Source organism: Salmo trutta, chromosome 7 (genome assembly GCF_901001165.1).
Source record: "Salmo trutta chromosome 7, fSalTru1.1, whole genome shotgun sequence".
In the NCBI taxonomy this organism is placed as follows: Eukaryota; Metazoa; Chordata; class Actinopteri; order Salmoniformes; family Salmonidae; genus Salmo; species Salmo trutta.
This window is the reverse complement of record NC_042963.1, coordinates 9,558,277-9,576,726: the sequence shown is the minus strand read 5'-3', so window position 1 is coordinate 9,576,726 and position 18,450 is coordinate 9,558,277. Positions and strand designations below refer to the sequence as shown.

The 18,450-nt window shown below is 44.6% G+C and overlaps 1 protein-coding gene across 1 annotated transcript in view; it reads right to left on the bottom strand.

Annotated features, from left to right (window-relative positions):
• Positions 1-18,450, bottom strand: part of LOC115196866 (C-Maf-inducing protein) — a 61,789-nt gene that overhangs the window by 1,894 nt on the left and 41,445 nt on the right. Inside the window, exons 2-16 of the mRNA XM_029757834.1 lie at positions 7,371-7,496; positions 7,204-7,254; positions 6,847-7,008; positions 6,581-6,622; positions 4,934-4,996; positions 3,572-3,652; positions 3,307-3,410; positions 3,025-3,129; positions 2,170-2,571; positions 1,642-1,707; positions 1,001-1,027; positions 865-913; positions 660-767; positions 449-565; positions 153-293 (exon numbers count right to left, since the gene is read on the bottom strand). Of these exons, the coding sequence (XP_029613694.1) occupies positions 153-293; positions 449-565; positions 660-767; positions 865-913; positions 1,001-1,027; positions 1,642-1,707; positions 2,170-2,571; positions 3,025-3,129; positions 3,307-3,410; positions 3,572-3,652; positions 4,934-4,996; positions 6,581-6,622; positions 6,847-7,008; positions 7,204-7,254; positions 7,371-7,496 (1,644 nt within the window). The remainder of the gene's footprint in view (positions 1-152; positions 294-448; positions 566-659; positions 768-864; positions 914-1,000; positions 1,028-1,641; positions 1,708-2,169; positions 2,572-3,024; positions 3,130-3,306; positions 3,411-3,571; positions 3,653-4,933; positions 4,997-6,580; positions 6,623-6,846; positions 7,009-7,203; positions 7,255-7,370; positions 7,497-18,450) is intronic.

The following is an 18,450-nucleotide window of genomic DNA, read 5'->3' as shown; positions in this document are numbered from 1 at the left end:
CAGCAGTTTTAACTGAGCAGATACGACAGTTGTCCACTGACAGCCCAGACGGTGTGTATTTTCAGAAGACATTACAGTAGAATTGGGAATGCAGTGAGGTTGAGCGTGTCGTAATCGAGCCTTTGTTTGTGCACAGTGCGATAGTAACTCACCAGCTCTTTGAGCTCCCTCTGCCTGTCACACAGCTGCTCGTACATGTGAAGGCCCACCGGAGTGCTCTCCAGGGTGGAGATGATCTGCAGCTGGGTGTCCTTGTTCTCGATGATGTTGTACTCCAGCATCAGGCACAGGATCTGAAACACACACACACACACACACACACACACACACACACACACACACACACACAGGTCACCTCTGCTTCCTGTGCACCCACACCTCTAAAAACACACAGTAATAAAAACAAGTCAGCTCTGTACATAGGGCACACACACACACACACACACACCTCAACCATGGTCTGGTTCCCACGCAGAGCCAGGAGCATGCAGGGCCCCAGCTTGTTTTCAGCCAGGGACAGGAGAAACTTCTTAGTTTTGTAGCAGGAACCCATAAGAATGTGAACCTGGAGGAGAGAGTCAAAGGTCAAGTCCAGCCAATCAGAACAGAAGGTAGGTATGAGGGTCAGGATTATTAGGGTAACGCCACCAATCACTCACCATGCTGGCAAAGAGCTCCCCATCATCATCACAGGCCACACCCCCTGGACTGTAGAGCTGGAACCAACCGTCCTTTCCGGAGCGCACACTGAGCAGACAGGAGTGGACCTGCAACAACCACACAACCATGAGTACCACACACACAACACTGAACTAAGGTGAAACAGTGATGTATGGTCAGAGCTGCGCACACACACACACTAACCTCCTGTCTGGGGTCCTCTGCAAACCTCTGGATAACATATTTCAGCTCTCTGTTCAAAACAGACAGACAAGTCAGGCACAATCCTCATGCTTTCCGTATAGGATGGTAACTGAAAGTCATGGCTGTAGATACTTACTTTGTAAATTTGGCATGTGCAAGGGCCCTAAAGAGGTGGTAAGAATACACATTAAAAACAAGATTAAATACAATAATTATGATTAAATGGAGAATAAAACATGTTTAAACATGCAGTAAGATGTTGAACAGATTTGCAGCTGGATTGCATAGGAAACATCCCGTTTTTTTGTTGGTTTGAACATATCTGAGCAACAACACATATACATGTCAATCTATCGGAGGTTGGGGGTGTGTGTTTTCTGTCTGACTCAATCCCTCTAGGAGTTGTGTCGGAGTGTTGTTGCCCTTTCTAATGACGCCTGAACGCTTGGATTAGGCTCTGGTGCGCAGGTGAGTCTGCCGGCTGTGACAACAACATCCCTCTGTAGGTGAATGGTAATGAGGGCCCGGACTAAGGAGCCAATTACAACAGCCACTCAGGGGGGGGCGCCTCATCCCCAGCAGGGCACCTCAGCAGCACACCCACGTCAACACCACTCCCAGGCCACTACACCGCGGAAACAGGCCCTCAACCAAAGTCCCAGCCCCGACCCCAAAGCCTGGAGGAGGAGGGGTGGAGGGCTGGGGAGTGACCAGGAAAAGGTGAGGGAGCACAAGAGGTGGAAGTGGAGAGGTGTAGAGCCAGGGCAGTATACTTACTCTTTGGGGAATGGGATGGGCTGCAGCAGGCTAGCCAGGGCTGGTCTCCAGTCATCGTAGTCAGACCTGAATGGTTGCAGAGAGAAAGAGAAACAGAGTAAGAACAGAAAGGTGGACACATAATGAGAGCAGGGGGCTGGGCACACAGGGAATCACGAGAGGTAACCTGAGTGACGCCAAACAAATCCATCAATTCAATGGGACGAGGAGAGGGTCAGATTCCTGTCTGTTAAGTGTCACAGTTACAGTCAATCCCCGTTCCCACACACATAATAGAACCACTTGTGCCACTTCCCTCTTGCAAAACATCGTCACACCCATTTCATCCATCCATTCAGAGACACACTAACCAACACTCCTTCCTTTTGAATGATTCTCCAGTAGGACATCAGAGGCAGCAGCTGTGTTGAGCTACTCAGCACAGCCCACACAGATAGCACCAAACATGAACCCTTGTTAACATTTAAACACACACAGTAAGGCAGACAGTAAGGCAGAGGGGATACAGTAACAGTAGTGGTAACTCACAGCATTTTGAGGATGAGTGCGAAGCAGCCAAGCACGCGGTCGGCCTGGGCAGGCAGCTGGATTGACAGGGCGCTAAGGGCGGGGCTGACCAGCAGACAGTCGATCAGGTTGGGCTCACTGTCGCCTCCCCCTGGGCCCTTCCGCCTGGCGTTGGCAGTGTTGTTGTTGCGTTCCAACTCCACCAGGATCTCACTGGAGTTGACGATGGAAGGCGGAGGAGCGAGGGGCAGCGTGGGGGGAGCGGAGAGGGGAGCTGAGGGGGGAGGGGAGAGGGACAGCAGACCTGTGGGTGCGGGTGTCAGGGGCTCTGGGCGGAGCAGGCGGAGGGGCAGAGGGGGTTTACGCTCATTCTGTTGCTGGCAGCCGTTCCTGATCTCCTTCAGACTGGGGGAGTTGTCCCGGCTGGACAGAGCGAGAGAGATATTGTTGGGGAGATGGAGAGACCAATATTGTATAATAGAAGAATCATTGTATCACACATTACATAATCATCTCAAGACTATAACACTCAGAAGTCCATAGTAAGAATACATGTAATTCTGCTGGGGTTGTAGCCAGGCCTCTGTTACAATGGCATTAGCCCCTGTACACTTAAGAGGGAGCGTGTTGAGAGTCATGTATCCGAGCAATGATTCTCTGGGCTGACAATGCAACGGAAATCCAGCAATGTTCTCCTACAGGGGCTGAGGACCCAGGGGTGATGATGTAATGATAACCAATTAGATAACTCATTACTCAAGTCAACACCTCGGTAAAATTTTAAAAGGGAAGGTGAGTAACCTAAGCTAACCAGGGATGTTCATTGGGCCAGAGAGTCGAGTCTGAGTTGGATCGACAGTACAGTAGATCACTCACCTGTTGATGAAGTCCTCGTAGCAGGAGTAGATGGCAGCCAAGCACACTGCCACCAGGTTAGGCAGGACACGGGGGTGAGGGCACTGCCCGGTGGGGCCATGCATGCTGAAACACAGCCACACACACAATTAGCACCCAATAGACTCCATGGAACAGGGAGAAAGCAGAGTAAATCATGGAGTACTATTGAAAATAACTAGGGCCTGAGCTTTTCCTGGTTGGTGTGAGAAAAAAAAAAAGAGAAAAAAAATCACTATCCTAAAAACATGTGGTCACACTCACCTGTGAATGAATTTCTTGACGACCTCCATCCCAGCGTTGAGCTCATTTAGAGCCAAGATGTACTCCTGAGTGAAGAGACGCAGTCTGGGGCACTTCCCAAAGTCCTGGCACAGACAGAGAAAGGAGGCAGAGAAATAAACACGGGGACAGAGAGAGGACAAGAGGCAGCACACTGAGCGTTGACACTCCAATATATAACCACAGAAGGAAAGAAACAAACTGAGCGTGAACCTAGACAGGGAACAAGACGGAACGCGCAGCTCACCATGTTGTGTTTGAGGATTCTCTGGACCACAGGGGTGAACACTTCAATCACAACCATCGACCGTGGACGCTCCCGACAGTGCTGCACAAAACAACCACACCATTCACTCCATCATCTTAACAATAATCTGAATGTATTTCCTAGGCCTGGATAAACTGTACATGGGCTGTTAATGATAGCCACGGTAGTAAAGTGGTTCCGTCTTCCACTCCAACAACGGCCCTAGTGTGAGGGACGTCACGGTGCTTGCTTAACAGTACAGCTTCCTTCTCTTACCGGACCTTGATCCGTCCTTTGTCCTCGCAAACACACGTGACCACCCTCTGGACAATGCCTTAACCAGCTACGCCACTGAAAAGCTAACGATTCGATGGTGCATTTCAAGCTGAGTAGTGAGGTTATGTCGTGGATGAATCAGAATTAGTTGGGTAACATAGATAATTAAGATGTTTTATTAGTATAATATGCTTATTTGAGATACTTGTCATTAGAAAGTGTCCATTGGACTCTGGTGTCTTTTCAGTTGCATGTCTACCTTAGCTGGGGCTCAGACACTTGGGGCCCAGAGAGGGGAGAGGTCAGACTTGTCGTCATGGGAATGTGTCTTTACCTATTTCTTAAACCATGTGAAGGGATGCGTGATTAATGGGGAACCAATGACTTGTCTCCACAATGTCTGTGAGCAAGTCACTCCCTGCTTTTCTTTATTGTGGGGAGGATTATGGCAGTAAATGGACCCTTGTATGTCCTCTCTTAGATCTCACACTTATCCTGTGATAATATATGGCCTAGAGGCTCACTCCCCCCAGTGAGCCTGTCCAGGAGTGGGGTCAAGAGGGGGTTTGCTTGAGATGGGAGTATCTAGAGTTGACAATTGATATATGCCATTGGATGAAATAGTTTTGTTCAATACCGTACCAGGGAGGGACGGTTCTAAGGAGACCAGATACTGGGCTATATAATTAATCCTGTTGACATAGCAGTTACTGTCTGATGTGTTTTATGGATATCTGTCATATAAAACGTAACCTTTGTGAACTGTTACTAAGTATCTGTGGTTTGTCAATGTACGTTGAAGGGGGTGTATCGTTGCTATAAAAGATCCCTGTAGCCATTCTGTAATCACCTTCCTGGTTCATTCAAGAGAATGCATTATTGGGGGTCAAGAACTTTTGCAAAAGTATCTTAATTAAGTATTAATGATGTAGTTTAACTCGGACTGGTGTGTTTGTAACTCCTCATTTGGTAATGCGGAAATTAGCCACCACAGTTATCAATCCAACTCCGTTACACAAGCACGAAGGGCCAAGGCAGTTATGGGATTTGATTTTGGCAACAGGTTGAAGTGGGGCCCATCTTTACCTTGCAGAAGAACTCACACAGGTCTGGTGGAGGGTGGTTATTTTCCAGGAGAGGAGCGATGGCCTAGGGACACACAGAGATACCAGAGACAGGACTGATTAATATAACTTCACAATTTCCCCAGCCATGTGATCTTCTGTTTACAATGACCATGAGGTCTGATAAACAGGCTCAGAGACAGTTTCTACTAAATCAAATCAAAGTTTATTGGTCGCGTACACAGATTTGTAGACGTTATAGCAGGTGCAGCGAAACACTTGTGTTTCTAGCTCCAACAGCACAGTTATACCAAGCAATAATACAAAAATAATAAAAAAACAAAAAAACAATCCAGAATAGTTTTTATAATAAGTTATATAGTATGAGCCATGACTAGAATACAGTATACATAAATTGGGTGAAACAGTACTACAAGCCGGGCCTCCTGAGTGACGCAGTGGTCTAAGGCACTACAGACCTGGGTTCAATCCCAGGCTGTGTCCCAGCTGGCCACGACCGGGAGACCTATGAGGCGGCGCACAATTGGCCCTGCGTCGTCTGCTTTAGGGGAGGGTTTGTCTGGCCGGGATGTCCTCGTCCCATCGTGCTCTAGCGCCTCCTTGTGGCTGGCCCGGGCGCATGCACGCTGACTTCGATCGCCAACTGTACAGTGTTTCCTCCAACACATTTGGTGCGGATGGCTTCCGGGTTAAGCGAGCAGTGTGTCAAGAACCAGTGCGGCTTGGCGGGGTCGTGTTTCAGAGGATGCATGGTTATCTACCTTCGGCTCTCCTGAGTCCGGGAGTTGCAGCGATGGGACAAGACTGTAACTACCAATTGGATATCATGAAATTGGGGATAAAAAGGGACAAAAGTACAAAAAATAAACTAAAGTACTACAAGCTATCTGACTGGTGAACACGATAACTGAACCGACCACCTGCTCTGATTCTCCGCACCTAATCGCACATGCATTCTCTCACGCACGCACTCTCCCAGACATGCACACATCCACGCTACAACTGCTGCTACCAGACTCATATTATTATTGCTAAATACCACACAATTTAAACATTTGCCCCCAATCTCCCAAAACACGTGTAAATATTGGACTATAAATTATACTCATGCTAAAATGTTTATTCTATTCTACTGAGACATTTACTTTATGTTCCTATTCTTATCTTTTATTGTTGTTGTTGCATTATCGAGAAGGAAGCTGCAAGTAAGCATTTCACTGGACGGTGTACACCATGTGTATCCTGTACATACAGCTGATAAAACTTGAAAAACTCACCAGCAACCAGCCATGGGTGAATAAAGAGTGCAAGCCTAATCTCGGTTAAGCCAGAACTAAAATCGTGCATAATTTGGTCAGATGCTCAACCATTTATGTTTACGTAATATGTCCAGGAGAGCTTAAGCCTGTAATTCCCAAGAGTTACTGCAGAAGTCACCCTAAAAATACACAGGTGTACCTATAATTCTCTCATCATCTTAGCTTGTAATTCACCCCAAGGCAGGTAAATGAGGTGAGCAACTGTTCCCATGTAAAAAGTACCTCGAGAGCTGCAACATCCCATATCTAGTGGCCAGGACCCATGGGGTTATGGACAAACACATCCAGATGAATCCACCAACACACTATAACAGCAACTTTAAACTCACCACAATGATGTTCTCATGGTCCTGAGTGCTGAGGTTGGTGTTCTGAGGAGGAAGAGGGGACAACAGAAATAAGACTGGTATGATCAGCAATAGAGAACGCAGACAAACAAATGTAAGAGAGACACTCCCAAACAACTTTGATTCTGCCAAACAGCAGACATCTGTGGGTTTTGAGCTGACCTCTCAGTAGCAGGTGTGTGTGTGTGTGTGTGTGTGTGTGTGTGTGTGTGTGTGTGTGTGTGTGTGTGGCCTGCAGATGGGCCTACCTCGGCCAGCAGAGTGGAGATGATTTGCAGCGGGGCCTGGTGGATGGACTCATCCTGCAGGGGAGAGGTCAGGGCCATGTCCACCAGCAATCTGATCTCCTTCAGAACCACCTCCCAGCGACTCGGGTTGTTCAGAACCTTACGGTACTTATAGATCTTTTTCTGGTTGGAAATAAAGAGGCACACACATACTCACATACAGTTTGATGTGCTTATCAAACCAACGCAAAAATGCATGAAGGAAATGTATGCAGCGTTCGGTGTAGCCTACAGATAAAATCTCTGCACAAAGTGCTGTGAATCTTGTTGAACCCCCGTGAACGCAAACCAATGAATACATCAACTTAGTAATCCTACCTTCCACTGCAGGGAATTAAACCACTGGTCCCGCAGATAGCTGTTGGCTGCCTGTTAGGGCACACAGTCAGTCAAGTAAAAGATACATGATTGGCGCGCACACACACACACACACACGCGCACACACACACGTGACATGAAGAGGGAGGGAGGGGGACAGAACATACCTGCAGGAGGACGGTGCCCCCGGGGAAGCTGAGCTGCACACAGTATTTGGGGGCGTTATCCCAGGAGAGCAGCTGCAGGTCCTCTATGGTGCTGTAGGACAGGGCAGCCTCCATGTACCCTGTGGGCTAGAGACCAGTAGAGAGGAGAGAAATAACGTCAACCACTCATTCATATAGGCTACACACTCGTGAAGATGAATACAAGACCAACACAGGCAAGCAGTGTTTACAAACAATCGCTCATTGGTAAGTCACAATGATCACTGTACTGACAACTTGTACAAGGCAGTATTCAACACCCATCAGAGATGTCCTTATAGGACTATGTGAAAATACAGGACTATGTGAAAAGGCCTACTTCAGCATTTGGGTCATGCATTGAGCCATCCTATGGTTGCTCTAATATCCCATTTGAACCGGCTGCTAGTTTTTCCATCACTGACCCCAATAGGTAGTCAAGCAGTTGACTTTATTGTGACATAAATCCTTGAATATTTGGGAATTGATACTAGTAAAGGAAAGTAAAGGGAAAAAAAGAAGAACAAAAGAAAGAACGAGGGGTAAAAGCGAGAGAGAGAAAAAAATATATACATTTTTCAGCTGCACGACTGACTGTTGCATTTCTGGTCACATGGCCTGAAATGTCAACAGGCTGTTCTGCGTCTCCATCCCTCTGTTCCGTTATTAGTTACACCCTCTCTCCAGTAAAATCAACAAGCTGTTCCTTTTACTTCTGATGCCCTCCCTCTGCACTAGCACACCGGGGCCATTTCTTTGTGACGTTTTCCTTGTAAATTCAAATTAACGGAGTTCCTTAGATTATGTGGCCCTCATTGAAGCTAACAGGCGGCTCCTTTATTTGCATCTCTCCTTTCCCCCCCTCTCCTGTGCAATAGAACAAATAAGCAGTTCCTCCCTGTGTCTCCCTCCCCCTGTAAAAGAACAAACAGGCTACAGCATTCCCTTTATTTACATCTCGCTCTCTAGGTGATAGAGCAAGCTAGCTGTTTTTCATCGCATCTCCCTCCTGAGATGGAGATGCTTGAAATGTAGCAGCCATATTGTGAAATCAGGAGGGTTTTCACTACACACCATTTCTATATCACATATTGATCTTGAAAACAAATCATTATTTTACAATACCATTTTTCATTGAACGTAAAGTGCATGTACTTGGACACAGGTGCACACACACACAAATGCATCACATACGCATGCACACAAATAAAACACAAAAACACGAAATTTACAATAGATAAGGGGAACCTTGCATCTCTGAGAAACTCAAACGAAAAAGTCAATATAGAACAGGAGCAAACAGATTAAAATACCCATCATAAGTCATATCCTGCACAACAGCTTGCTGTGGTAACCCGTGCCAATCTATCTTCCTCCAGCATCATCATCATCACTCCTCATGTTTTCCTCCATCTAGTTTGCTCACAGTCTTTCATCTCATTCTGTCCTTTTTAATTCTGCTTTTCTTAAAGAGAAGTAGAGTACAGCTCTCCTCCCCAAAACAGCTATGTTGCCATGGAAACTAGTAGGTGAAATGTTTTAGGCGAGACGTGTTTTTTTATGTTTCCAGGGAGAACCAGGTGGACAAAGATGTGCAGAATGAATCTCTGTATGAAGCTGCACTGGCAAACTGATCATATGAATGATCAGGAAAATCTGTTGATCCTGCTCAATTAATATTCTCACAGCAGGTCTCAGTGTTCATGATCAAATCCGTAGCTCTAGTAATAAACACAATTCATATTTCAACACTAGGCTTGGGCGGTATCCAGATTATACCGACCTTGTACCATACCGGGATATTCGGTAATACCGACACTAAACACAAGGGGCGCTGTTTTCAAACCCCACTTCACCTCTGCAATCCAAATGTTAGCAATGCTAATCAGTACATGTATAATCCCATAGAGAAAACGAACTAAATGCTGAAGTGTGCATTGCACACATTTTGTACCATCTCTGATCTAAACCATTTGCAGGACAGACATCCCAGCTCAGTTACACAAGTAACTCAAATGCTACTCACAGTTTGCTGCACACACAAAACAAATATTATACAAAGGCTCTTGATCCGGGGGGGGGGGGGGGGAGAATTCTCTGCTGAATCCAAGTGAAGCTTGATTTTGGAAGAAGCTAACCACTTAGCTACTAAATTTGCAACACAAAATGGCACATTTTAGACAGTTAACTTAATAGCTATGAGATTTCTAGCTGGCAAACATTTAGTTGTGAATCCCATACGGTAACGAGAGCTTCTGGCGCGTGTTAGTAACTCACAAGGCTCCGGACTCTCCTCATTGTGTGCTTGTAAACAAACACCACGTGACTGGGGACTACCGGTAAGCTTTATGATGAACAATTGTGACAGGTGTAATGAAGGCGATCTTCTCTGACATTGCACAAGTTGACAGCAGGTATTTACTTAACAAGTTGCAACAAATATTCGACTGTATCAACAACAAAAAAATACCTAAAGATGCCGCAGCGGTCTAAGGCACTGAATCACAGTGCTTGAGGTGTCACTACAGACCCGGATTCGATCCCAGGCCGTGACTGGGAGTCCCATAGGGCGGCGCACAATTGGCCCAGCGTCATCCGGGTTAGGGTAGGGTTTGTCTGGGGGGGGGGGGGGGGGGGGGGGGGGCTTTACTTGGCTCATCGCGCTCTAGCGACTCCTTGTGGCAGGCCAGGCGCCTGCAGGCTGACTTCGGTCGTCAGTTGAATGGCGTTTCCTCCGACACATTAGTGAAGCTGGCTTCCGGGTTAAGAGCGCGGTTTGGCGGGTCATGTTTCGTAGGACGCATGACTTGACCTTCACATCTGACGAGCCAGTTGGGGAGTTGCAGCGATGAGAGAAGATCGTAATTGCATCGCAATTGGATATCACGAAATTGGGGAGAAAAGGGGGGTAAAAAATATTAAATACCCGGTCTATATCTCCCAAGCCTATAAAATACTGTTCACCTTATTAAATGATCATACCCCATGTGTCTTGATAGGACGTTTATATCAACGTATCTGTTGATGCATGTCATTTGACAAAAAATAAACTCAAAAAGATAGAAAAACACACAGACAATGCATTAATTGTGAATTCAAGAATGTATAGAGGTAAACCAATACTGCCAGGTCCTTTTACATTCTGATGCAAATAAATGATGCATGAAAACACCTATTCACAATACGCAGCATCATAATGCTCCGTCCAGTATATAGCCATTATGGGTATTGCTAGCCAAGTACTCTCCACCATTTTCTAATTAGCACATGTTATAAACATCAGAAACCAGTAGATGACAGTTGCCTCTGGGCAGCCTGTATGAAGGATATATATGACACTTGGCTTGGATTTATTTATTTATCCTTTAACTAGGCAAGTCAGTTAACCTGTTTAGGATAGGGGGCAGTATTTTCACGGCCGGATAAAAAAAAAACGTACCCGATTTAATCTGGTTATTACTCCTGCCCAGAAACAATAATATGCATATAATTAGTAGATGTGGATAGAAAACACCCTACAGTTTCTAAAACTGTTTGAATGGTGTCTGTGAGTATAACAGAACTCATATGGCAGGCCAAAACCTGAGAAGATTCTATATGGGAAGTGCCCTGTCTGACCCTTTCTTGGCCTTCTGTAGCCTCTTTATCGAAAATACAGGATCTCTGCTGTAACGTGACATTTTCTAAGGCTCCCATAGGCTCTCAGAAGGCGCCGTAACGTGACATTTTCTAAGGCTCCCATAGGCTCTCAGAAGGCGCCAGAACGTGGAATGATAACTCTGCAGTCCCTGGGCGAAAAACAGTAGGGGTTTTGGAAAGTGGTCGTTCTGAGAACAATGACACTGGCGTGCGCGTGCATGTGACGACTCCATTTTCTATTTTCAGTGTTTGAACGGATACAACGTTTCCCGGTTGGAATATTATCGCTATTTTACGAGAAAGATCGTATAAAAATTTAAACAACGTTTGACATGCTTCGAAGTACGGTAATGGAATATTTGTAATTTTTTTGTCACGATATGCGCCGGCGCGTCACCCTTCGGATAGTGTCTTGAACGCAAGAACAAAACGCAGCTATTTGGATATAACTATGGATTATTTGGAACCAAAACAACATTGGGTGTTGAAGTAGAAGTCATGGGAGTGCATTCTGACGAAGAACAGCAAAGGTAATCCAATTTTTCTTATAGTAAATCTTAGTTTGGTGAGTGCCAAACTTGGTGGGTGTCAAAATGGCTAGCCATGATGGCCGGGCTATCTACTCAGAATATTGCAAAATGTGCTTTCACCGAAAAGCTATTTTAAAAATCGGACACCGCGATTGCATAAAGGAGTTCTGTATCTATAATTCTTAAAATAATTATGTTTTTTGTGAACGTTTATCGTGAGTAATTTAGTAAATTCACAGGAAGTTTTCGGTGGGTATGCTAGTTCTGAACAAAACATGCGAATGTAAAAAGCTGGTTTTTGATATAAATATGAACTTGATTGAACAAAACATGCATGTATTGTATAACATAATGTCCTAGGAGTGTCATCTGATGAAGATCAAAGGTTAGTGCTGCATTTAGCTGTGGTTTGGGTTTATGTGACTTATATGCTAGCTTGAAAAATGGGTGTGTGATTATTTCTGGCTGGGTACTCTGCTGACATAATCTAATGTTTTGCTTTCGTTGTAAAGCCTTTTTGAAATCGGACAATGTGGTTAGATAAAAGGAGAGTCTTGTCTTTAAAATGGTGTAAAATAGTCATATGCTGGAAAAATTGAAGTTTTTGCATTTTTGAGGTATTTGTAATTCACGCCACGCTATACCATTGGATATTGGTGAGGCGTTCCGCTAGCGGAATATCTATTAAGAACCAATTCTTATTTACAATGACGGCCAAACCCGGACGATGCTGGGCCAATTGTGCGCCGCCCTATGTGACTACCAATTACGGCAGGATGTGATGCAGCCTGGATTCGAACCAGGGACTGCAGTGACACCTCTTGCACTGAGATGCAGTGCCTTAGACCGCTGCACTACCCGGGAGCCCTTGATAACGCATTGATAAAAAGAAAAGAAAAGAATATGATTGTGCAAACATGACTTCCCAAATTTCATGCAAATGGCCACTGTACTGTGTGTCAAAATGAATGATGCAGAACTGTGTGTTAACAGCTGCACATACAGTAGAGTTACTGTGACAAAACAGGTTATTATTACAGTAACTTCCCTCCATAATAACGAACCAAACAGTAGGTTGGAAATTACCCACCAGGCTGCTGTCTCAAACAAGCTATTGTGAAGGACTGAAGGACTTGGGCACCCTGTAACTGAGATTTCACTATGAACATCACAAAACAACAAACACAAAACTAAAAGAATCTAAAACGGTACCACGTTGGGACATGTACTGTGAGATCTGTGACGGAGACAAAATAGAGCCCAGTCAGGAGCTCACCACAGCTGCGTTTCCAAAGGCTCTCATATGATGAGTTCTCCTCATGCCACATTAACCAGCTCACTGTCCTTTCTTTCAACCCTCTGTTACTCCCTCACTTAGAAATACCAAGGATCCCATGTACTGTATTGTCTGGGAGTATTGGATACACACATACATACATACTGAACAAAAATATAAAATGCAACAATTTTGAGTTACAGTTTATATAAGGAAATCAGTCAATTGAAATAAATTCTTTAGGCCCTAATCTATGGATTTCACATGAATGGGCATAAGCCCACTCACTTGGGAGCCAGGACCACCCACTGGGGAGCCAGGCCCAGCCAATCAGAATGAGTTTTTCCCGCCCAAAAAAAGGCTTTATTACAGACAGAAATGCTCCTCAGTTTCATCAGCTATCCGGGTGGCTGGCCTCAGACGATCCCACAGGTGAAGAAGCCGGATGTGGAGGTCCTGGGTAGGCGTGGCTACACATGGTCTGCGGGTGAGGCCGGTAGGACGTACTGCAAAATTCTCTACAATGATGTTGGAAGCAGCTTAGCAGTAGAGAAATTAACATTACATTCTCTGGCAACAGATTTGGTAGACCTTCCTGCAGTCAACATGCCAATTGCACGCCCTCTTAAAACATCTGTGGTAGGCCTCTATTTTTTTACTTGGTCTACGTGCACTGCACCCGGACCGCCACAGGAGTCGCTAGTGCGCGATGAGACGGAGATCCCTGCCGGCCAAACCCTCCCTTGGACTCGGACCCAGAATCTCTGGTGGCACAGCTAGCACTGTGATGCAGTGCCTTAGACCACTGTGCCACCAGAGATTCTGGGTCCGAGTCCAAGCTCTGTCGCAGCCGGCCGTGACCGGGAGACCCATGGGGCGGCGCACAATTGGCCCAGCGTCGTCCGGGTTAGGGAGGGTTTGGCCGGCAGGGATCTCCGTCTCATCGCGCACTAGCGACTCCTGTGGCGGTCCGGGTGCAGTGCACGTAGACCAAGTAAAAAAATTATTAAAAAAAACATCTGTGGTGTTGTGTGCCAATACTGCACATTTTAGAGTGGCCTTTTATTGTCCCCAGCACAAGGTGCATTTGTGTAATGATCATGCTCTTTATTCAGCTTCTTGATATACCACACCTGTCAGGTGGATGGATTATCTTGGCAAAGGAGAAATGCTAACTAACAGGGATGTAACAACTTTGTGCACAACATTTGAGAGGAATAAGCTTTTTGTGTGTATGGAACATTTCTGGGCGCTTTTATTTCAGCTCATGAAACATGTATTTATATTTTAGCTCAGTATATATTTATATTTTTGCTCAGTATATATTTATATTTTTGCTCAGTATATTTGCTAGCACCTGCTCCAGTGTTACTGTACAGATTGGGTTACAACAAAAAGGTGGCAACCTCAAACTTACAGTAGTTTAGTACAAGATGGCACAGACAGACCAGTCACCCTGTTTCTAGTTCCTAGCCACGTTTGCAGTATTTTTATTTTTTGAACGATTATTTCTTACATTATTTGCTCAGAATGTTTCCTACGGGCGAAAAAAACAACAACATTTGGACATCAGATCGGTGGTCACTCACCAAAATGTTGAGTTCCTTGGCCTGGATCCTTTGTTTGGACTTCCGAGGAAGCCTCATTCATCCCGAGAGCTACACAAAAACGGCAACGCCGGAGTAAAACACATTTCACTGCATCTATCCGGTGTACACTACCGTTCAAAAGTTTGGGGTCACTTAGAAATGTCCTTGTTTTTGAAAATAAAAGCACATTTTTTGGTCCGTTAAAATATCAAATTGATCAGAAATACAGTGTAGACATTGTTAACCTTTCTAGGGTAGGGGGCAGTATTTTCACAGCCGGATGAAAAACGTACCCAAATTAAACGGCCTACTACTCGGGCACAGGAACTAGAATATGCATATTATTAGTAGATTTGGATAGAAAACACTCTGAAGTTTCTAAAACTGTTTGAATGATGTCTGAGTATAACACAACTCATATGGCAGGCAAAAACCTGAGAAAAATCTAACCAGGAAGTGAGAATTCTGGTGCTTGTAGTCCTTTCAAGTCATTGCCAATCGAACACACAGTGAGTTAGGGTTCATTTTGCACTTCCTAAGGCTTCCACTAGATGTCAACAGTCTTTAGAAAGTTGTTTGAGGCGTCTATGATGAACAGAGACCCATCAGTTCATTGGCGCGCGTTCATGTGAGAAGGGACCTGTGTTCCAAAACGTTTTTCAAGACACTGGAACCGTCCGGTTGGAATATTACTGAAGTTTCACATTCTAAAGGCCCTAAAGATTGATGCTTTACAACGTTTGACATGTTTGAACGAACGTAAATAGATTTTTTATATTTTTTTAAACTTTTCTTCGTGACATTTTCGGTGCGCTTCCTACATTTGGAGTAGCTGAACTGAACGCGCGAACAACAAGGATCTATTTGGACATAAATTATGGACTTTATTGAACAAAACAACATTTATTGTGGACCTGGGATTCCTGGAAGTGCCTTCTGATGAAGATCAAAGATAAGTGAATATTTGTAATGCTATTTAATATTTTAGATGACTCCAAAATGGCAGGCATCTGTATTGCCTAGTGTATTTTTCTGAGCGCAGTACTCAGATTAATGCAAAGTGTGCTTTCCCAGTAAAGTTATTTTGAAATCTTTCACAGCGTTAGCATAAAGGAGATGTTCATCTATAATTCTTTGAATGACAGTTTAATATTTTATCAACGTTTATGAAGAGTATTTTTGTAAATTGTAGTGCTGATTCACCGGCAGTATTGGAGGCAAAATATTTTCTGAACGTCACGCGCCAATGTAAAATGCTGTTTTTAGATATAAATATGAACTTGATCGAACAAAAAATGCATGTATTGTGTAACATGATGTCCTAGGAGTGTCATCTGATGAAGATCGTCAAAGGTTAGTGCTTCATTTAGCTGTGTTTTGGGTATTTGTGATGCATGCTAGTTGCTTGGAAATGACTGTGTGGTTATTTGTGTCTATGTACTCTCCTAACACAATCTAATGTTTTGCTTTCGCTGTAAAGCCTTTTTGAAATCGGACAACGTGGTTCGATTCAGGAGAAGTGCATCTATAAAATGGTGTAAAATAGTCCTATGTTTGAGAACTTTGAATTATGACATTTTGTGGTTTTGAATTTGGCCCTCTGATTTTTCACTGGCTGTTGAATAGTGTGGGACGATTGCGTCCCACCTACCTAGAGAGGTTAATGTTGTAAATGACTAATGTAGCTGGAAACGGCTGATTTTTAATGGAATACCTACATAGGCGTACAGAGGCCCATTATCAGCAACCATGACTCCTGTGTTCCAATGGCACGTTGTGTTAGATAATCCAAGTTTATCATTTTAAAAAGGCTAATTGATCATTAGAAAACCCTTTTGCCATTAAGTTAGCACAGCTGAAAACTGTTATGCTGATTAAAGAAACAAAAACTGGCCTTCTTTAGACTAGTTGAGTATCTGGAGCATCAGCATTTGTGGGTTTGATTAGATTACAGGCTCAAAAATAGCCAGAAACAAAGATCTTTCTTATGAAACGCATCAGTCTACTCTTGTTCTGAGAAATCCCGTCTATTCCATGAGAGAAATTGCCAAGAAACTCAACCATGTCGCAGACACCTCACTCAAACACTAACCACATTCTTTGCCCGCCTCGAGGAAAAACAAAGCCGCCGACATGAGCCCGTACCGCTCGCGAGGACTGTGTGATCCTGATCTCCGTGGCCAACGTGAGTAAGACATTCAAGCAATGCTGTTCAACTACAGCTTAGACTTCAACACCATAGAGCCGTCCAAGCTCATCACTGAACCCCTCTGTGCAACTGGGTCCTAGACTTCCTGAAGGGCCGACCCTAAGTGTTGAAGGTAGGCAACAACACCTCCGCCACACTGATCCTCAACACAGGGGCCCCGAGGGGTGTGTGCTTCTACCCCTCCTGTACTCCCTGTTCACCCATGACGGTTTGGCTATGCATGTCTCCAACTCAATCATCAAGCTCACTGATGACACAACAGTGGTTGGCTGGATTACCAACAACAACGAGACAGCCTACAGGGAGGAGGTGAGATAGCAGTTGTAGTGCCAGGAACCTCTCCCTCAATGTCAACAAAGCGAAGGAGCTGATAGTGAACTACAGGAGACAGTGAGCACGCCCCATTGACATAGACAGAGCTGCAATGGAGAGGGTCAAAAGCATCAAGCTCTTTGGCGTGAACAAAACTGAGGACCTGAAATTGTCCCTCCACACATTGACAACATGCATCACCGCCTGGTATTGCAACTGCACCGCCGACAACCGCAAGGCTCTCCAGAGGGTGGTGTGGTCAGCCCAAAGCATCACCGGGGGCCCTCCAGCACATCTACAGCACCCTTCACAGGAAAGAAAAGATGATCAAGGCCATGGCCGCTACCATCTAGGATGAGGAGACTGTACAGGTGCATTAAAGCTGGGACCGAGCGACTGAAAAACAGCTTCAATCTCCAGGGCATCAGACTAAAATAGCCACAAAAGCCAGCCTCCGCCCAGTACCCTGTCCTGAACCTTAGAGACTGCTGTCCTATGTACATAGATTCATTGAACATTGGTCACTTTAATAATGTTTACATACTGTTTTACCCACTTTATATGCTCAGTGCATTTGTAAAGTATCCACATTTTGTTTCGTTACAGCCTTATTCTAAAATGTATTACATTTTTTCCCCTCAAAAAACCCTTGAATGATTAGGTGTGTCCAAACTTTTGACTGGTACCATACATTCCACACCCACACACACAACCCCTTGGCAGCGTTATCAGAAAGCACAGCATTGATTTTGCACAGCTTTACATTTCTGTGTCAGAGGATTTTAGCTCCATGGATAAATTAGACTTAGTTATTTAAATACTTGGATGGCTCATAACTTCCTCCAGCTAAATCAAGACAAGACTGAAGTAGGCAAAGCACATTTTAATTAATGGGCAATAAAGATAAAACACCAGGTAAAAAACCTAGGTGTCATTTTATATTCTGAACTAAATTTCTTAAAATCACACATTAGGAATGTGACCGAAATAGCTTTGTACCACCTGAGGAACATTGTCAAGGTGCGACCGTCTCTCTCTCAGGCTCATAGAGAGACTCATCCATGTTTTTATTACAAGCAGGCTTGACTACTGTAATGCTCTCCTATCTGGTCTACCCAAGAAAGCCATTGGTCAACTGCAAAACATACAGAATCCTGCAGCACGGGTACTGACCAAGACCAGACGAAGAGCACACATTACACCGCTTTTAAGATCTTGCACCGGCTGCTTGTGAGAGTTTTAGAATTAATTTGGTTTTCAAAGCAATCCAAGATTGTGCACCCCAATATATGTCAGACATGCTTTTAAGTTGTGCTTTTAACTATCCCAAAGCCTAGGACCAAGAGGCACGGAGGCTGCCTTTTGTCATTACACCCCCAGCCTATGGAAAAGCTTGCCAGAGAACCTGAGAGGGGCTGAAACTGTGGACATATTTAAAAGAGATCTTAAAACACAAATTTTAGCTTTGCTTTTTCTTAGGGTGCTTTTTAGTTATTCAGTGTGTTTT